At 41.4% G+C, this 22,143-nt stretch overlaps 1 protein-coding gene across 1 annotated transcript in view; it reads left to right on the plus strand.

Annotated features, from left to right (window-relative positions):
* Positions 1 to 22,143, plus strand: part of SIN3A (SIN3 transcription regulator family member A) — a gene marked incomplete at its 3' end in the record, with an annotated part of 448,744 nt that overhangs the window by 89,960 nt on the left and 336,641 nt on the right. Inside the window, 1 exon segment of the mRNA XM_053717346.1 lies at positions 12,092 to 12,198. Within this exon segment, the coding sequence (XP_053573321.1) occupies positions 12,092 to 12,198 (107 nt within the window).

Raw genomic sequence — 22,143 nt, forward strand, 5'->3', positions numbered from 1 at the left:
TTGTTGTTCCTTCTGTGTCCTAATCCTTCATCAAAGAAGGAACGTCTGTTGCACAATCTTGATGTGGTTCGTGCTTCAAAGTTCTACTTACAAGCAACCAAAGATTTCCGTCAAACATCTTCATTGTTTGTTGTTTATTCTGGTAAGCGGAGAGGCCAAAATGCTACGGCTACCTCTTTTCTTTTGGCTGAAAAGCATCATCCGTTTGGCCTATGAGACTGTTGGACAGCAGCCTCCTGAAGGAATTACTTCTCATTCTACTAGAGCTGTGGCTTCCACATGGGCTTTTAAAAATGAAGCTTCTGTTGAACAGATTTGTAAGGCGGCGACTTGGTGTAAGCTTCATACTTTTTCCAAATTTTACTATTTTTTGATACTTTTGCTTCTTCGGAGGCTATTTTTGGGAGAAAGGTTCTAAAAGCAGTGGTGCCTTCCGTTTAAGGTCCCTGTCTTGTCCCTCCCTTCATCCGTGTCCTAAAGCTTTGGTATCCCACAAGTAAGGATGAATCCGTGGACTCGATGCATCTTACAAGAGAAAACATAATTTATGCTTACCTGATAAATTTATTTATCTTGTGATGGATTGAGTCCACGGCCCGCCCTGTTTATTTAAGACAGGCATATATATTTTTATTTTTAAACTTTCAGTCACCACTGCACCCTATGGTTTCTCCTTTTTCTTCCTAGCCTTCTGTCTAATGACTGGGGGGGGAGCTATATAGACGGCTCTGCTGTGGGTGCTCTCTCTGCCACTTCCTGTAGGGAAGGAGTATATCCCACAAGTAAGGATGAATCCGTGGACTCGATACATCACAAGAGAAATAATTTTATCAGGTAAGCATAAATTGTTTTCCTATACTTTAAAGAGATGTTTCCTATAACCGACTTGGCTAAGGAGGCTGGGCAGACGTTACCTAGGATGAAAGGAGTAGTTTCCAGCCTAGCGAAGAGAACTACTTTTTCCTTAGAGAATAGTTGGATTTTTCAAGGGTTATATGGCTGAAAAATTGGAAAACTGCAGATAGCTCAGCATGCTAAGGCACTGGGGCTGAGCTCTATAGCAACCCAAGGGTTGCAGGTTCGATCCCCGACAAGGTCCACTCAGCCTTTCATCCTTCTGAGGTCGTTAAAATTGAGCAGCGCCTTGAGACCCTTACGGGTGATAGCTGCTCTTTACCCACTACATACATTCTCCATCCGAATCAGGAAAATGTCATTTAAAAAAAAAAAAAAAGGGGGATGTACATCAGGGCTTACAATGGCATCCACCTGTGTACTTTAATACCATCATTAGTGTGGCAGCATTTTGATTTTATGCATTGTCTGATACTATTAAGTCGGAAACTCCCCTGAATAAGATCCTGGATAGGATAAAGGCTTTCAATTGGCTAATTCCTTTATTTCAAATTCTTGACTTGAGGTTATCAAAATGGGAGCGTAGGTTTCAGGTTTCTCTGTCAAGCTCACTGAGCCTTATGGGTGGAGCCTTGTTATATATACAGATGATTCTCTGCAGACCAGATAAAAAAAAAGAGGCGTTCTTACATTGTGCAGGAGACCTCTCTTCCATGGGAGTAATTTGTCCTGTTCCAATACAGGAACAGGAGCAGGTTTTTTTTCCGAATCTGTAGTTCCCAAAAAGAAGGGAACCTTCAGACCTATCTTAGACCTCAAGAGTCTATACAAGTTTCTTAGAGTTCCGTCTTTCAGGATGGAAACTATTCGTATCATCCTTCCATTGATCCAGGAGGGTCAATTTATGAAGACTGTGGATCTAAAGGATGCATATCAGCATGTTCATGTCCACAGAGATCATCACAAGTTCCTGAGGTTTGCCTTTCTGGACAAACACTTTCAGTTCGTGGCTCTTCCTTTCGGTCTGGCCATGGCACCCAGAGTTTCCACAAAGGTGCTGGGGTCTCTGCTGGCGGTTCTTAGACCGTGGGACATTGTGGTGGCGCCTTATTTGGACGATATTCTAATCCAGGCGTCATCTTGTCAACAAACAAGGTCCCATACCGACATTGTGTTATCCTTCCTGAGAACTCATGGGTGGAAGGTAAATCTGGGAAAGAGTTCTTTAATTCCGAAGACAAGGGTACTCTTCTTGGGAACTCTAATCGACTCTATATCCGTTAGAATTTTTCTGACAGAGGTCAGAAAGTCAGATTCTGAATACATGTCGAACCCTTCAGTCCACTCAGTGCATGGAGGTAATCGGATTGATGGTGACGGCAATGGACACCATACCGTTTGCTTGGTTTCACCTCAGGCCTTTGCAGCTAAGCTTGCTCAGGTAGTAGAATGGAGATTATACAGATTTGTCTCCTCGAATAACTCTAGTATGGGGGACTCTATTCATTGGTGGTTGTCTCTGGATCATCTATCCTGAGGGATGTGCTTTCGCAGACCTTCATGAGTGATTGTGACAAGTCGCTAGCCTTTTAGGATGGGGAGCAGTCTGGGGCTCTTTAAATGCTCAGGGAGTATGGACTCAGGCAGAGTCTCTCCTTTCCTTTCCATCAACTTTCTAGAGTTGAGGGCGATCTTCAATACGCTTCAGGTCTGATCTCTGTTGGCTTCGGTCCAATTCATAAGATTCCCGTCGGACAACATAACAACGGTGGCTTACATCCATCAGGGAAGAACAAGGAGTTCCTTAGCGATGCCTGAGGTAGCCAAGATAATCCAGGGGTCGGAGGCCCATTCTTGCCATCTGTCGGCGATCCACATCCCAGGAGTAGACAACTTGGAGGTGGATTTTCTGAACAGGCAAACCTTTCATCCAGGAGAGTGGGAACTCCATCTGGATGTATTTTCAGACCTGATTCTCAAATGGGGTCGGCCGGAGTTTCATCTCATGGCATCTCGTCAGAATGCCAAGCTTCTGAGATACAGGTCCGGGGCCTCCAGGCTGAGCTGATAGATGCCTTGGCCGTTCCTTGGTTCTTCAGCCTGGCATATCTATTTCCCCTATTTGCGCTTCTTCCCCGGGTTATTGCTCGAATCAATCAGGAGAAGGCATCAGTGATCCTCATCACTCCTGCGTGGTCTCACAGGATTTGGTAGGCCGATCTAGTGGCCATGTTATCCCTGCCACCTTGGAAGATTCCATTCAGGAAGGACCTTCTCATTCAGGGACCCTTCCTTCTCCTGAATCTAGTTTCTCTACAACTGGCTGCTTGGAGATTGAACGCTTATTTTTATCCAAGCGGGGTTTCCCTGTTTCGTTCATAGATACCTTAATTCAGGTGCGTGACCCTGTAACTAGGTAGCTTTACCATAAGATATGACGCAAATATCTTTTTTTGGTGTGAATCCAGGGGCTACTCATGGAGTAGAGTTAGGATTCCCAGGATTTTGTCTTTTCTCCAAAGATTGGAGAAGGGCTTATCGGCGAGTTCCCTAAAGGGTCAGATCTCTGCCTCTTCTATTTTGTTGCACAAGCGTCAGACAGATGTACCAGATATTCAATCTTTTTGTCAGGCTTTGATTAGAATCAGGCCTGTGTTTAAGAACCAAATTCAAACTCCATGGAGGAGCAATTGGTTTAAAGTTCTTCAAGGGGTTCCGTTTGAACCTATGCATTCCATAGATATTAAGTTATTATCTTGGAAATTTTTTTTGTTTCTTGTTGCCATATTTTCTCCTCGAAGAGTGTCTGAGCTTTCGGCATTACAATATCATTCTCCTTTACCTTATTTTTCATTGGGATAGGGTGGTTTTACGTACTAAACTTGGTTTTCTTCCTAAAGTTGTTTCAGACAAGAACATTATTCAGGAGCTTGTTGTTCCTTCCTTGTGTCCTAATCCTCCTCCTCAGAAGGAACCCCTGCTACACAATTTGGACGTAGTCCGTGCTTTAAAGTTTTACTTGCAAGCGGCTAAGGACTTTCGTCAATCGTCTTCTTTATTTGTCATTTTTTTCGGGGAAACGTAGGGGTCAGTAAGCTAAGGCTACCTCTTTCTTTTTGGCTGAAGAGTATCATCCGTTTTACATATGAGACTGCTGGACAGCAGCCTCCTGAACAAATTACGGTTATTTCCAATAGGGCTGTTGCTTCCTCGTGGACATTAAAAAATGCTTCTGTTGAACAGATTTGCAAGGCTGCGACTTGGTCCTCTCCACACTTTTTCTAAGTTTTACAAATTTGATACCTTTGCCTCGGCTGAGGCTGTTTTTGGGAGACGGGTTCTTCAAGCGTTGTGCTTTCCATTTAGGTTCCTGTCTTGTCCCTCCCTTATCATCCGTGTACTATAGCTTTGGTATTGTATCCCACAAGTAAGGATGAAATCCGTGGACTCATCGTGTCTTTAAAAAGAAAAGAAAATTTATGCTTACCAGATAAATTTGTTTCTTTTTAGACAGGATGAGGTTATTACATTTTCTCTTGTAAGGTGTATCCAGTCCACGGATCATCCATTTCTTGTGGGATATTCTCCTTCCCAACAGGAAGCTGCAAGCGGATCACCCACAGCAGAGCTGTCTATATAGCTCCTCCCCTAACTGCCACCTCCAGTCATTCTCTTGCAGCTCTCGACAAGCATGGAAGCAGTTAGAGAGATGTGGTGTAATTTAGTTGTTTTTCTTCAATTCAAAAGTTTGTTATTTTCATATGGTACCGGAGTTGTACTATTTTGGTCTCAGGCAGAAAATAGAAGAAGAATCTGCCTGTGGTCTCTAATGATCTTAGCAGGTTGTAACTAAGATACATTGCTGTTCTCACACATAACTGAAGAGAGAGGTAACTTCAGCTTGGGGAATGGCGTGCAGGGTATCCTGCTATGAGGTATGTGTGTCTAGAGAAATGTATATGCTAGAAAATGCTGTTGATACCGGATTTATTTAAGGTAAGCCTGATTACAGTGATTTAATAACGACTAGTATCATGCTTACTATTAGAGGTAACACTCTTATTATTTTTTCAAATTACTGAAATATTAAACGTTCTTTATATGCCTTTTGGTGATGAACTTTATTGGCCCAGTTTTTTCCACATGGCTGGCTTAAATTTGCCTAGGGATAGTTTGTTAGGCCTCTCACTGTGTAGACAGGAAGTGGGAGGGGCCTAATTTTGCGCCCAATTGCGCATTAGCTTTTGCCGACAGACATCCAGTTTCCTTGAAGGAGTTCCCTGAATGCTATAGGACCTCTCTGAAGGGTTTTGGTGCTTTCTAAAGTCGTTTGTATGGCAAGGTAGGGCCACAGCAGAGCTGTGGCAGTTTGTTGTGACCGTTAAACGTCTATTTCGTTTTTTTGATCCGTTTTTGAAACTAAGGGGTTAATCATCCATTTGCAAATGGGTGCAATGCTCTGTTAGCCTATTATACACACTGTAAAAATTTCGTTCGTTTTACTGCTTTTTTTCACTGTTTTTCAAATTCTGACCTTTTTTATCTTTCTTAAAGGCACAGTACCGTTTTTATTTTTTGCTTAACTTTCTGTAAAGTGTTTTCCAAGCTTGCTGGTCTCATTGCTAGTCTGTTTAAACATGTCTGACATAGAGGAAACTCCTTGTTCATTATGTTTAGAAGCCATGGTGGAACCCCCTCTTAGAATGTGTACCAAATGTACTGATTTCACTTTAAGTTATAAAGACCATATTCTGTCTTTAAAAGATTTCACCAGAGGAATCTGACAAGAGGGAAGTTATGCCGACTAACTCGCCCCACGTGTCAGAGCCTTTGACTCCCGCTCAAGGGACTCACGCTCAAGAGGCGCCAAGTACATCTAGCGCGCCCATGGCGTTTACTTTACAAGACATGGCGGCAGTCATGGATAATACACTGTCAGCGGTATTATCCAGACTACCTGGGTTACGAGGAAAGCGAGACAGCTCTGGGGTTAGAAGAAATACAGAGCACTCTGACGCTTTAGTAGCTATGTCTGATACCCCCTCACAATATGCAGAAGCTGAGGAAGGAGAGCTTCTTTCAGTGGGTGATGTTTCTGACTCAGGGAAGATGATTCAACCTGATTCTGATATGGCAACATTTAAATTTAAGCTTGAAGACCTCCGTGTTGCTCAGGGAGGTTTTAGCTACTCTGAATGACTGTGACACCATTGCAGTGCCAGAGAAATTGTGCAGATTGGATAAATACTATGCAGTGCCTGTTTACACTGATGTTTTTCCAATACCTAAAAGGTTTTCAGAAATTATTACTAAGGAATGGGATAGACCAGGTGTACCGTTCTCTCCCCCTCCTATTTTTAAAAAAAATGTTTCCAATAGATGCCGCAACACGGGACTTATGGCAAACGGTCCCTAAGGTGGAGGGAGCAGTTTCTACCCTAGCTAAGCGTACTACTATCCCCGTCAAGGACAGTTGTGCTTTCTTAGATCCAATGGATAAAAGGTTAGAGGGTTACCTTAAGAAAATGTTTATTCAACAAGGTTTTATTCTACAGCCTCTTGCATGCATTGCCCCAGTCACTGCTGCGGCGGCCTTCTGGTTTGAGTCTCTGGAAGAGGCTTTAAAGGTAGAGACTCCATTGGATGATATACTTGACAAGCTTAGAGCACTTAAGCTAGCCAATTCATTTGTTTCTGATGCCATTGTTCATTTGACTAAACTAACGGCTAAGAATTCTGGTTTTGATATTCAGGCGCGTAGGGCGCTATGGCTTAAATCATGGTCAGCTGACGTTACTTCAAAGTCTAAGCTTCTTAATATTCCCTTCAAGGGGCAGACCCTATTCGGGCCTGGTTTGAAGGAGATCATTTCTGATATCACGGGAGGAAAAGGTCATGCCCTCCCTCATGCCTTTCGAAACTTTAAGACGAGCGCGGCATCAACTTCCTCTAATACAAAACAAGAGGGAACTTTTGCCCAGTCCAAGTTGGTCTGGAGACCTAACCAGGCTTGGAACAAAGGTAAGCAGGCCAAAAAGCCTGCTGCTGCCTCTAAGACAGCATGAAGGATTGGCCCCCGATCCGGTAACGGATCTAGTAGGGGGCAGACTTTCTCTCTTCGCCCAGGCTTGGGCAAGAGATGTCAGGATCCCTGGGCGTTGGAAATTGTATCCCAGGGATATCTTCTGGACTTCAAAGCTTCTCCTCCACAAGGGAGATCTCACCTTTCACAATTATCTGCAAACCAGATAGAGAGGCATTCTTACATTGTGTCCAAGACCTCCAAGTTATGGGAGTGATCCATCCAGTTCCAAAGTAGGAACAGGGACAAGGCTTTTATTCAAATCTGTTTGTGGTTCCCAAGAAGGAGGGAACCTTCAGACCAATCTTAGATCTCAAGATCCTAAACAAATTTCTCAGGGTCCCATCATTCATGATGGAGACTCTTCGTACTATCCTACCTATGATCCAGGAGGGTCAATACATGACTACAGTGAATTTAAAGGATGCTTATCTTCACATTCAGATTCACAAAGATCATCATCGGTTTCTCAGGTTTGCCTTCCTGGACAGGCATTACCAGTTTGTAGCTCTTCCCTTTGGGTTAGCTACAGCTCCAAGAATCTTTACGAAGGTTCTGGGGTCACTTCTGGCGGTTCTAAGGCCGCGGGGCATAGCAGTGGCCCCTTATTTAGACGACATTCTGATACAGGCGTCAAATTTCCAAATTGCCAAGTCTCATACGGACATTGTTCTGGCATTTCTGAGGTCGCACGGGTGGAAAGTGAACGAAGAAAAAAGTTCTCTATCCCCTCTCACAAGATTTTCCTTTCTGGGAACTCAGATTCTGTAGAAATGAGGATTTACCTGACAGAGACCAGGTTATCAAAACTTTTAAATTCATGCCGTGTTCTTTACTCCTCGCCCTTCGGTGGCTCAGTGTATGGAAGTAATCGGCTTAATGGTAGCGGCAATGGACATAGTGCCGTTTGCCCGCCTACATCTCAGACCGCTGCAACTCAGCATGCTCAGTCAGTGGAATGGGGATTACACAGATTTGTTCCCTCTACTAAATCTGGATCAAGAGACCAGGGATTCTCTTCTCTGGTGGCTATCTCGGGTCCATCTGTCCAAAGGTATGACCTTTCGCAGGCCAGATTGGACAATAGTAACGACGGATGCCAGCCTTCTAGGCTGGGGGGCAGTCTGGAACTCCCTGAAGGCTCAGAGATCGTGGACTCAGGAGGAGACCCTCCTTCCAATAAACATTCTAGAACTAAGAGCGATATTCAATGCTCTTCAGGCTTGGCCTCAGCTAGCGACAATGAGGTTCATCAGATTTCAGTCGGACAACATCACGACTGTGGCTTACATCAACCATCAAGGGGGAACCAGGAGTTCCCTAGCGATGTTGGAAGTTTCAAAGATAATTCGTTGGGCAGAGACTCACTCTTGCCAGCTATCCATATCCCAGGTGTAGAGAACTGGGAGGCGGATTTTCTAACTCGACAGACTTTTCATCCGGGGGAGTGGGAACTCCATCCGGAGGTGTTTGCACAATTGGTTCAACGTTGGGGCAAACCAGAACTGGATCTCATGGCGTCTCGCCAGAATGCCAAACTTCCTTGTTACGGGTCCAGGGATCCCAGGGCAACGCTGATAGATGCTCTAGCAGCGCCTTGGTCCTTCAACCTGGCTTATGTGTTTCCACCGTTTCCTCTGCTCTCTCGTCTGATTGCCAAAATCAAGCAGGAGAGAGCATCAGTGATTTTGATAGCACCTGCGTGGCCACGCAGGACTTGGTATGCAGATCTGGTGGACATGTCATCCCTTCCACCATGGACTCTGCCTCTGAGACAGGACCTTCTACTTCAAGGTCCTTTCAACCATCCAAATCTAATTTTTCTGAGACTGACTGCTTGGAGATTGAACGCTTGATTTTATCAAAGCGTGGCTTCTCAGAGTCAGTCATTGATACCTTAATTCAGGCACGAAAGTCTGTCACCAGGAAAATCTATCTTAAGATATGGCGTAAATATCTTTATTGGTGTGAATCCAAGGGTTACTCATGGAGTAAAGTCAGGATTCCCAGGATATTATCTTTTCTCCAAGAAGGATTGGAAAAGGGATTGTCAGCTAGTTCCTTAAAGGGACAGATTAATGCGCAGTCCTTTTGCACAAGCGTCTGGCGGATGTTCGAGACGTTCAGGCGTTTTGTCAGGCTTTAGTTAGAATCAAGCCTGTGTTTAAACCTGTTGCTCCGCCATGGAGTTTAAATTAGGTTCTTAAAGTTCTCCAAGGGGTTCCGTTTGAACCTCTTCATTCCATAGATATCAAGCTTTTATCTTGGAAAGTTCTGTTTTTGGTAGCTATTTCCTCGGCTCGTAGAGTTTCCGAGTTATCTGCCTTACAGTTTGATTCCCCTTATCTGATCTTCCATGCAGATAAGGTAGTTTTGCGTACCAAACCTGGGTGTTTACCTAAGGTGGTATCTAATAAGAATATCAATCAGTAGATTGTAGTTCCGTCACTGTGTCCTAATCCTTCTTCAAAGAAGGAACGTCTTTTACAATATCTTGACGGGGTTCATGCTTTAAAGTTTTATTTACAAGCTACTAAAGATTTTCGTCAAACATCTGCTTTGTTTGTTGTTTACTCTGGACAGAGGAGAGGCCAAAAGGCTTCGGCAACTTCTTTCGTTTTGGCTAAGAAGTATAATACGCTTAGCTTATGAGACTGCTGGCCAGCAGCCTCCTGAAAGGATTACAGCTCATTCTACTAGAGCTGTGGCTTCCACATGGGCTTTTAAAAATGAGGCTGCTGTTGAACAGATTTGCAAGGCGGCGACTTGGACTTCGCTTCATACTTTTTCAAAGTTTTATAAATTTGATACTTTTGCTTCTTCTGAGGCTATTTTTGGGAGAGAGATTTTACAGGCAGTGGTACCTTCCGTTTAAGTACCTGCCTTGTCCCCCCCTTCATCCGTGTACTTTAGCTTTGGTATTGGTATCCCACAAGTAATGGATGATCCGTGGACTGGATACACCTTACAAGAGAAAACATAATTTATGCTTACCTGATAAATTTATTTCTCTTGTGGTGTATCCAGTCCACGGCCCGCCCTGTCATTTTAAGGCAGGTATATTTTATTTTTAAACTACAGTCACCACTGCACCCTATGGTTTCTTCTTGCTTGTCTTCGGTCGAATGACTGGAGGTGGCAGTTAGGTGAGGAGCTATATAGACAGCTCTGCTGTGGGTGATCCTCTTGCAGCTTCCTGTTGGGAAGGAGAATATCCCACAAGTAATGGATGATCCGTGGACTGGATACACCACAAGAGAAATGAATTTATCAGGTAAGCATAAACTATGTTTTTGTTAAACTTCAGACACCTCTGCACCTTGGCTTTTCCTTTCTCTTCCTAACTTCGGTCGAATGACTGGAGTGGGAGGGAAGGGAGGAGCTATATATACATCTCTGCTGTGGTGCTCTTTTCCTCCTTCTGCTGACCAGGAGATGTAATCCCACAAGTAAGGATGAAATCTGTGGACTCATCGTGTCTAAAAAGAAACAAATTTATCAGGTAAGCATAAATTTTTCTATTGGCTATTGCGTCGGCACGCAGAGTTTCTGAAATGGCGGCCTTGCAATGTCAGCCTCCTTGTTTCACAAGGATAAGGCTGTCCTATGTACCGGCTTGGGCTTTCTTCCTAAGGTGGTGTCTGATCGTAACATCAATTAGGAAATTGTGGTTCTTTCCTTGTGTCCTAATCCTCCTGAGAAGGAATGTTTACTACATAATCTGGATGTTTCGAGCTTTGAAGTTTTATCTTCAAGCTACTAAGGATTTTAAACAAACTTCGTCCTTTATCTACTCTGGGAAGCATAAGGGTCTGAAGGCTTCTTCGACTTCCTTATCTTTTTGGTTGAGGAGTGTTATACGCTTAACTTACAAGTCAGTGGGACTTAGACCTTTCTTAGAGGATTACGGCTCATTCCTCTAGAGCGGTGGCTTCCTCTTGGGCCTTTAAGAACGAGCCCTCTATGGATCAGATTTGTAAGGCGACTACCTGGTCCTTCTTACATACTTTTTTCAAAATTCTACAAATTTGATGTTTTTGCTTCGCCTGAAGCAGCTTTTGGAAGAAATGTTTTACAGGCTGTGGTGCCCTCCAGATTAGGGTCCACATTTTCTTCACCCCTTCCGTTATCATGAAGTGTCCTCTAGAGCTTGGGTATAGTTTTCCCAACAGTAAGTTATGATGCTGTGACTCTCCTCATATTAAGAAGGAAAATGCAAATTATGCTTACCTGATAATTTCTTTTCCTTCTGTATGAGGAGAGTCCATGGCCCCCACCCATATACTCCGATGGGTGGACCAAACTTTGTTTTTCTCTTCCGGCACCTACTGTTCCTTGTTCCCTTGGCAGAATAGCTGGAATATGAGGGAAGGGTGTGTGTGTGTGGGGGGGGGGTGGGGTGGTATTTGAGTCTTTGGCTGGGGTGTCTTTGCCGCCTCCTGGTGGCCAGGTTTAGTATTTCCCAACAGTAAGGAATGATGTTGTGGACTCTCCTCATACAGAAATAAATAAAATGATCAGGTAAGCATAATTTTATGTTTTTTTTTTATCTTATCTTTTATCAATAGACTTCTTTTAAAATTTCAGGCATTTTGAGGTTATCGGATATAAAAGTTTATTCTACTGCCTACATAAATTAGTTTTATACCTCCAATAATAGACTGATTTGCACAACAAAACTGTATTGGAGTATTCACACATGAGTGATCCTAAAGATGTGTAAGGTGTAGAGTTTCTTATCGGTTGCTCAAATGCTGAGCTAGCCCCTCTAGGTGCACAGGTCATTGATTGCTATAGCAACCTGGAAAGCATCTTAACAGAGCAGATAATTATCTTTTTAAGTGGAGATATCTATGTATGTTTATATAATATATGCATGTACACACATAAGTGATCCCTCTTGTGTCTAATCAGCAAGTCAGTGCTGACTGGACTGGGATCAAAAGTGTTAAAATAACAGTCCCTCTCACAGACTATTCCAAATGCCCCTGAAATGGAGATTATTTGTTTTAATAAAGAGGGGGGCCTAAGTTTATTATGTTATAAAGTAAAAGGGATTTTTTATTAATGGACCTCTAAATTTACAATTTAGAAATTTTAAAAGTTTGCCTTGTATGTAACTTAAAAATTAGTATTTTTGTTTTTTCTTCTTAGGTGGAAGATGCATTATCTTACTTGGATCAAGTGAAGCTGCAGTTTGGCAGTCAGCCTCAAGTGTACAATGATTTCTTGGATATCATGAAGGAGTTCAAGTCTCAGAGGTAAGAAGAGTATTATCTTAATGTCAGAAATATAGCTTGACCCATCTGTTACTATAGCGCAATCCTTTGCAACTCAACCCCCCCCCCCCCCCAAGAAAAAAAACCCCACTAGCATATGGGACAGGTTTTTATTCTTGTTGGTGCAACATTCTGTGTTTTTCTTCACATTCTGTTTTGAGCCTGGGCTACATTAACCCCTGAAGGACCACACCTTTCCATTTTCTGACTGTTTGGGACCAAGGCTATTTTTTTCTAACTTTCACCCCCAAAATCTGTTACACATCTACAACTACCAAAAACAACCATGCTAAATAGTTTCTAAATTTTGTCCTGAGTTTAGAAATACTCAATATTTACATGTTCTTTGCCTTTTTTGCAAGTTATAGGGCAATAAATACAAGTAGCACTTTGCTATTTCCAAACCACTTTTTTATCAAAATTAGCGATAGTTACATTGGAACATTGATATCTGTCAGGAATCCCTGAATATCCCTTGACATGTGTATGTATGTATGTGTGTGTGTATATGTATATATATATATATGTATGTAATACTTTATTGAAGCACCTTTTGATTTACATATTACAGCACTCAGTCTTTTTGGGTATGAGTTTTTCAGCATGGCACATCTTGACTTGGCAAGATTTGCCCACTCTTCTTTGCAAAAACATTCTAAATCTGTCAGAATGTGAGGGCATCTCCTGTGCACAGCCCTCTTCAGATCACCCCACAGATTTTGAATTGGATTCAGTTCTGGGCTCTGGCTGGGCCATCCCAAAACTTTAATCTACTTCTTCTAGTGAAGCCTTTCCTTTGTTGATTTGGATGTATGCTTTGGTTCATTGTTATGCTGAAAGATGAAGTTCCTCTTCATGTTCAGCTTTCGAGCAGAAGCCTGAAGGTTTTGTGCCAATATTGTCTGGTATTTGGAACTGTTCATTATTCCCTTTACCTTGACTAAGGCCCCAGTTCCAGCTGAGGATAAACAGCCCCAAAGCATGATGCTGACACCACCATGCTTCACTGTGGGTATGGTGTTCTTTTGGCGATATGCAGTGTTTTTGCGCCAAACATATCTTTTGGAATTATGGCCAAAAAGTTCTGCTTTGGTTTCATCAGACCAGAACACCTTTTGCAACATGCTTTTGGGAAACTGCAGCTGTGTTTTTGCAAAATTTAGCCGGGTTTGGATTTTTTTTTTTTTTTGTAAGAAAAGGCTTCTGTCTTGCCACTCTACCCCATAGCCCAGACATATGAAGAATACAGGCGATTGTTGTCACATGTACCACACAGCCAGTGCTTGCCAGATATTCTTGCAGCTCCGTTAATGTTGCTGTAGGCCTCTTGGCAGCCTCCCAGACCAGTTTTCTTCTCATTTTTTCATCAATTTTGGAGGTACATCCTGTTCTTGGTAATGTCACTGTTGCACCATATTTTCTTCACTTGATGATGATGATGATGATGACTGTCTTCACTGTGTTCCATGGTGTATCTAATGCCTTAGAAATTATTTTGTACCCTTCTCCTGACTGATACCTTTTAACAATGAGATCCCTCTGATGCTTTAGAAGCTCTCTGCGGACCATGGCTTTTGCTGTAGGATGTGACTAACAAAATGTCAGGAAAGACCTACTAGAACAGCTGAACTTTAATTGGGGTTAATCAGAGGCACTTTAAATGTCAGGTGTGTGATGACTATTATTTAACATGGTTTTGAATGCGATTGCTTTAATTCTGAACACAGCTACATCCCCAGTTATAAAAGGGTGTTCACACTTATGCAACCATATTATTTTAGTTTTTTTTTTTTTATTTCCCTTTACCTAAAAGATTTCAGTTTGTTTTTTTCAATTGAGTTGTACAGTTTATAGGTCACATTAAAGGTGGAAAAAGTTCTGGAAAGATTATCTTGTCTCCTTTTTTTTTTTTTTTACATCACAGAAACCTGACATTTTAACTGGGGTGTGTAGAAATTTTATTATGTATACATACATACACATATATACACACACATACACACACATATATACACACACATATATACACACACATACATACACACACATACACACACATACACACACATACACACACATACACACACATACACACACATACACACACATACACACACATACACACACATACACACACATACACACACATACACACACATACACACACATACACACACATACACACACATACACACACATACACACACATACACACACATACACACACATACACACATACACACATACACACACACATACACACACACATACACACACACATACACATACACACACATACACACACACACATACACACACACACATACACATACACATACACACACACACACATACATACACACATACACATACACACACATACACACACATACACACACATACACACACATACACATACACACACATACACACACATACACATACACACACATACACACACACACATACACATACACACATACACATACACATACACACACACATATATATATTTATTTCTTTCATGTAATTAGCAAGAGTCCATGAGCTAGTGACGTATGGGATATACATTCCTACCAGGAGGGGCAAAGTTTCCCAAACCTTAAAATGCCTATAAATACACCCCTCACCACACCCACAATTCAGTTTTACAAACTTTGCCTCCTATGGAGGTGGTGAAGTAAGTTTGTGCTAGATTCTACGTTGATATGCGCTCCGCAGCAAGTTGGAGCCCGGTTTTCCTCTCAGCGTGCAGTGAATGTCAGAGGGATGTGAGGAGAGTATTGCCTATTTGAATGCAGTGATCTCCTTCTACGGGGTCTATTTCATAGGTTCTCTGTTATCGGTCGTAGAGATTCATCTCTTACCTCCCTTTTCAGATCGACGATATACTCTTATTTATATACCATTACCTCTGCTGATTTTAGTTTCAGTACTGGTTTGGCTTTCTACAAACATGTAGATGAGTGTCCTGGGGTAAGTAAATCTTATTTTCTGTGACACTCTAAGCTATGGTTGGGCACTTTATTTATAAAGTTCTAAATATATGTATTCAAACATTTATTTGCCTTGACTCAGGATGTTCAACATTCCTTTTTTTCAGACAGTCAGTTTCATATTTGGGATAATGCATTTGAATCAATCATTTCTTACCTTAAAAAATTTGACTTTTTCCCTGTGGGCTGTTAGGCTCGCGGGGGCTGAAAATGCTTAATTTTATTGCGTCATTCTTGGCGCAGACTTTTTTGGCGCAAAAAATCTTTTCTGTTTCCGGCGTCATACGTGTCGCCGGAAGTTGCGTCATTTTTTTGACGTTCTTTTGCGCCAAAAATGTCGGCGTTCCGGATGTGGCGTCATTTTTGGCGCCAAAAGCATTTAGGCGCCAAATAATGTGGGCGTCTTATTTGGTGCTAAAAAAATATGGGCGTCGCTTTTGTCTCCACATTATTTAAGTCTCATTATTTATTGCTTCTGGTTGCTAGAAGCTTGTTCACTGGCATTTTTTTCCCATTCCTGAAACTGTCATTTAAGGAATTTGATCAATTTTGCTTTATATGTTGTTTTTTCTATTACATATTGCAAGATGTTCCACGTTGCAACTGAGTCAGAAGATACTTCAGGAAAATCACTGCCCGGTGCTGGAGCTACCAAGCTAAGTGTATCTGCTATAAATTTTTGGTATCTGTTTCTCCAGCTGTTGTTTGTATTGCATGTCATGACAAACTTATTAATGCAGATAAAATTTCCTTTAGTACTGTTACATTACCTGTTGCTGTTCCGTCAACATCTAATTTTCAGAGTGTTCCTGATAAACATAAGAGATTTTTTTTTTTTAAATCCATTAAGAAGGCTATGTCTTATTTCTCCTTCTAGTTTACATAAAAGTCTTTTAAAACTTCTCTTTTTTCAGATGAATTTTTAAATGAACATCATCATTCTGATACTGATAATGGTTCTTCTGGTTCAGAGGTTTCTGTCTCAGAGGTTGATGCTGATAAATCTTTGTATTTGTTCAAGATGGAATTTATTCGTTCTTTATTTAAAGTAGCATTAATTGCATTAGAAATAGAGGATTCTTGATATTAAATCTAAACGTTTAAATAAGGTTTTTAAATCTCCTGTAGTTATTCCAGAAGTGTTTTATCTCCCTGATGCTATTTCTGAAGTAATTTCCAGGGAATGGAATAATTTGGGTAATTCTTTTACTCCTTCTAAACGTTTAAGCAATTATATCCTGTGCCATCTGACAGATTAGAGTTTTTTGAGACAAAATCCCTAAGGTTATGGGGCTGTCTCTACTCCTGCTAAATGTACTACTATTCCTACGGCAGATAGTACTTTATTTAAGGATCCTTTAGATAGGAAAATTATATCCTTTCTAAGAAAAGCTTACTTATGTTCAGGTAATCTTCTTAGACCTGCTATATTTTTAGCGGATGTTGCTGCAGCTTCAACTTTTTGGTTAGAAGCTTTAGCGCAATAAGTAACATATCATAATTTTATAGCATTATTATTATTCTATAACATGCTAATAATTTTATTGGTGATACCATCTTTTGATATCATTAGAGTTGATGTCAGGTATATGTCTCTAGCTATTTTAGCTAGAAAAGCTTTATGGATTAAACTTGGAATGCTGATATGTCTTCTAAGTCAACTTTGCTTTCCCTTTCTTTCCAGGGTAATAAATTTAGGTCTAATAATCATTTTCGTTCCTTTCCTCACAAGGAACAAAAGCCTGATCCTTCATCCTCAGGAGCGGTATCAGTTTGGAAACTATTTCCAGTTTGGAATATATCCAAGCCTTATAGAAACCTATAGCCAGCTCCTAAGTACCTATGAAGGTGCGGCCCTTATTCCAGCTCAGCTGGTATGGGGCAGATTACGTTTTCTTCAAAGAAATTTGGATCAATTCCGTTCTTAATCTCTGGTTTCAGAAACATTGTTTCAGAAAGGTACAGCATTGGCTTCAAGTTAAGGCCTCCTGCTAAGAGATTCTTTTCTTTCCCGTGTCCCAGTTAACACAGCAAAGGCTCAGCATTTCTGAAATGTGTTTCAGATCTAGAGTTGGCTGGAGTATTTATGCCAGTTCCAGTTCTGGAACAGGGGCTGGGGTCTTATTTTATCTCTTCATTGTACCAAAGAAGGTCAATTCCTTCAGACCAGTTCCGGATCTATCATTATTGAATCATTATGTTAGGATACCAACATTCAAGATGGTTACTGTAGGACTATCCTGCCTTTTGTTTAGCAAGGGCATTATATGTCTACAATAGATTTACAGGATGTGTATCTGCATATTCCGATTCATCCAGATCACTTTTAGTGTCTGAGATTCTCTTTTTAGACAAGCATTACCAGTTTTGTGGCTCTACCGTTTGGCTTAGCCTCAGTTCCAAGAATTTTTTTCAAAGGTTCTCGGTGCCCTTCTTTCTGTAATCAGAGAATAGGGTTTTGGTATTTCCTTATTTGGACGATATCTTGGTATTTGCTCAGTCTTCTCATTTTCGAAGAATCTCATACGAATCGACTTGTGTTGTTTCTTCAAGTTCATGGTTGGAGGATCAATTTACCAATCAGTTCATTGATTCCTCAGACAAGGGTAACCTTTTTAGGTTTCTAGATAAATTCAGTGTCTATGACTCTGTCCTTGTCAGACAAGAGAAGTTTAACATTGATATCAGCTTGTCAAAACCTTCAGTCACAATCATTCCCTTTGGTAGCCTTATGCATGGAAATGTTGGGTCTTAGGACTGCCGCATCAGATGCGATCTCCTTTGCTCGTTTTCACATGCGACCTCTTCAGCTCTGTATGCTGAACCAATGGTGCAGGGATTACTCAAAGATATCTCAATTAATATCTTTAAACCGATTTTACAACACTCTCTGACATGGTGGACAGATCACCATTGTTTAGTTCAGGGGGCTTCTTTGTTCTTCCGACCTGGACTATAATCTCAACAGATGCAAGTCTTACAGGTTGGGGAGCTGTGTGGGGGTATCTGACGGCACAAGGGGTTTGGGAATCTCAGGAGGTGAGATTTCCGATCAATATTTTGGAACTCCGTGCAATTTTCAGAGCTCTTCAGTCTTGGCCTCTTCTGAAGAGAGAGTTGTTCATTTGTTTTCAGATAGACAATGTCACAACTGTGGCATACATCAATCATCAAGGAGGGACTCACAGTCCTCTGGCTATGAAAGAAGTATCTCGAATTTTGGTTTGGGCGGAATCCAGCTCCTGTCTAATCTCTGCGGTTCATATCCCAGGTATGGACAATTGGAAAGCGGATTATCTCAGTCGTCAAACGTTGCATCCGGGCGAATGGTCTCTTCACCCAGAGGTATTTCTTCAGATTGTTCAAATGTAGGAACTTCCAGAAATAGATCTGATGGCTTCTCATCTAAACAAGAAACTTCCCAGGTATCTGTCCAGATCCCGGGATCCTCAGGCGGAGGCAGTGGATGCATTATCACTTCCTTGGAAGTATCATCCTCCCTATATCTTTCCGCCTCTAGTTCTTCTTCCAAGAGTAACCTCCAAGATTCTGAAGGAATGCTCGTTTGTTCTGCTGGTAGCTCCGGCATGGCCTTACAGGTTTTGGTATGCGGATCTTGTCCGGATGGCCTCTTGCCAACCGTGGACTCTTCCGTTAAGACCAGACCTTTTGTCTCAAGGTCCTTTTTTTCCATCAGGATCTGAAATCCTTAAATTTAAAGGTATGGAGATTGAACGCTTGATTCTTGGTCAAAGAGGTTTCTCTGACTCTGTGATTAATACTATGTTACAGGCTCGTACATCTGTATCCAGAGAGATATATTATAGAGTCTGGAAGACTTATATTTCTTGGTGTCTTTCTCATCATTTTTCTTGGCATTCTTTTAGAATACCGAGAATATTACAGTATTCTTCAGGATGGTTTAGATAAGGGTTTGTCCGCAAGTTCCTTGAAAGGTCAAATCTCTGCTCTTTCTGTTCTTTTTCACAGAAAGATTGCTATTCTTCCTGATATTCATTGTTTTGTACAAGCTTTGGTTCGTATAAAGCCTGTCATTAAGTCAATTTCTCCTCCTTGGAGTTTGAATTTGGTTCTGGGGGCTCTTCAAGCTCCTCCATTTGAACCTATGCATTCATTGGATATTAAATTACTTTCTTGGAAAGTTTTTTGTTCCTTTTGGCCATCTCTTCTGCCAGAAGAGTTTCTGAATTATCTGCTCTTTCTTGTGAGTCTCCTTTTCTGATTTTTCATCAGGATAAGGCGGTGTTGCGAACTTCTTTTGAATTTTTACCTAAAGTTGTGAATTCCAACAACATTAGTAGAGAAATTGTGGTTCCTTCATTATGTCCTAATCCTAAGAATTCTAAGGAGAAATCGTTGCATTCTTTGGATGTTGTTAGAGCTTTGAAATATTATGTTGAAGCTACGAAATCTTTTCGTAAGACTTCTAGTCTATTTGTTATTTTTTCCGGTTCTAGAAAAGGCCAGAAAGCTTCTGCCATTTCTTTGGCATCTTTGTTGAAATCTTTAATTCATCTTGCCTATGTTGAGTCGGGTAAAACTCCGCCTCAGAGAATTACAGCTCATTCTACTAGGTCAGTTTCTACTTCCTGGGCGTTTAGGAATGAAGCTTCGGTTGACCAGATCTGCAAAGCAGCGACTTGGTCCTCTTTGCATACTTTTACTAAATTCTACCATTTTGATGTATTTTCTTCTTCTGAAGCAGTTTTTGGTAGAAAAGTACTTCAGGCAGCGGTTTCAGTTTGAATCTTCTGCTTATGTTTTTCATTAAACTTTATTTCTCCAACATAGGTGTGTCCGGTCCACGGCGTCATCCTTACTTGTGGGATATTCTCTTCCCCAACAGGAAATGGCAAAGAGCCCAGCAAAGCTGGTCACATGATCCCTCCTAGGCTCCGCCTACCCCAGTCATTCTCTTTGCCGTTGTACAGGCAACATCTCCACGGAGATGGCTTAGAGTTTTTTAGTGTTTAACTGTAGTTTTTATTATTCAATCAAGAGTTTGTTATTTTAAAATAGTGCTGGTATGTACTATTTACTCTGAAACAGAAAAGAGATGAAGATTTCTGTTTGTATGAGGAAAATGATTTTAGCAACCGTTACTAAAATCCATGGCTGTTCCACACAGGACTGTTGAGAGGAATTAACTTCAGTTGGGGGAACAGTGAGCAGTCTTTTGCTGCTTGAGGTATGACACATTCTAACAAGACGATGTAATGCTGGAAGCTGTCATTTTCCCTATGGGATCCGGTAAGCCATTTTTATTCAGACAGTAAATAAGGGCTTCACAAGGGCTTATTAAGACTGTAGACATTTTCTGGGCTAAATCGATTCATATATTACACATATTTAGCCTTGAGGAATCATTTAATCTGGGTATTTTTGTAAAATAATATCGGCAGGCACTGTTTTAGACACCTTATTCTCTAGGGGCTTTCCCTAATCATAGGCAGAGCCTCATTTTCGCGCCGGTATTGCGCACTTGTTTTTGAGAAGCATGACATGCAGTCGCATGTGTGAGGAGCTCTGATGCATAGAAAAGACTTTCTGAAGGCTTCATTTGGTATCGTATTCCCCTTTGGGCTTGGTTGGGTCTCAGCAAAGCAGATACCAGGGACTGTAAAGGGGTTAAAGTTAAAAACGGCTCCGGTTCCGTTATTTTAAGGGTTAAAGCTTCCAAATTTGGTGTGCAATACTTTTAAGGCTTTAAGACACTGGTGAAATTTTGGTGAATTTTGAACAATTCCTTCATACTTTTTCGCAATTGCAGTAATAAAGTGTGTTCAGTTTAAAATTTAAAGTGACAGTAACGGTTTTATTTTAAAACGTTTTTTGTACTTTGTTATCAAGTTTATGCCTGTTTAACATGTCTGAACTACCAGATAGACTGTGTTCTGAATGTGGGGAAGCCAAGGTTCCTTTTCATTTAAATAAATGTGATTTATGTGACACTGAAAATGATGCCCAAGATGATTCCTCAAGTGAGGGGAGTAAGCATGGTACTGCATCATTCCCTCCTTCGTCTACACGAGTCTTGCCCACTCAGGAGGCCCCTAGTACATCTAGCGCGCCAATACTCCTTACTATGCAACAATTAACGGCTGTAATGGATAATTCTATCAAAAACATTTTAGCCAAAATGCCCACTTATCAGCGTAAGCGCGACTGCTCTGTTTTAGATACTGAAGAGCATGAGGACGCTGATGATAATGGTTCTGAAATGCCCCTACACCAGTCTGAGGGGGCCAGGGAGGTTTTGTCTGAGGGAGAAATTTCAGATTCAGGGAAAATTTCTCAACAAGCTGAACCCGATGTGATTACATTTAAATTTAAGTTGGAACATCTCCGCGCTCTGCTTAAGGAGGTATTATCCACTCTGGATGATTGTGAGAATTTGATCATCCCAGAGAAACTATGTAAAATGGACAAGTTCCTAGAGGTCCCGGGGCTCCCAGAAGCTTTTCCTATACCCAAGCGGGTGGCGGACATTGTAAATAAAGAATGGGAAAGGCCCGGTATACCTTTCGTCCCTCCCCCCATATTTAAAAAATTGTTTCCTATGGTCGACCCTAGAAAGGACTTATGGCAGACTGTCCTCAAGGTCGAGGGAGCGGTTTCTACTTTAAACAAACGCACCACTATACCCATAGAAGATAGTTGTGCTTTCAAAGATCCTATGGATAAAAAATTAGAAGGTCTGCTTAAAAAGATGTTTGTTCAGCAAGGTTACCTTCTACAACCAATTTCATGCATTGTCCCTGTCACTACAGCCGCGTGTTTCTGGTTCGATGAGCTAGTAAAGGCGATCGATAGTGATTCTCCTCCTTATGAGGAGATTATGGACAGAATCCGTGCTCTCAAATTGGCTAATTCTTTCACCCTAGACGCCACTTTGCAATTGGCTAGGTTA

Source organism: Bombina bombina, chromosome 6, assembly GCF_027579735.1.
Source record: "Bombina bombina isolate aBomBom1 chromosome 6, aBomBom1.pri, whole genome shotgun sequence".
Lineage (NCBI taxonomy): Eukaryota > Metazoa > Chordata > Amphibia > Anura > Bombinatoridae > Bombina > Bombina bombina.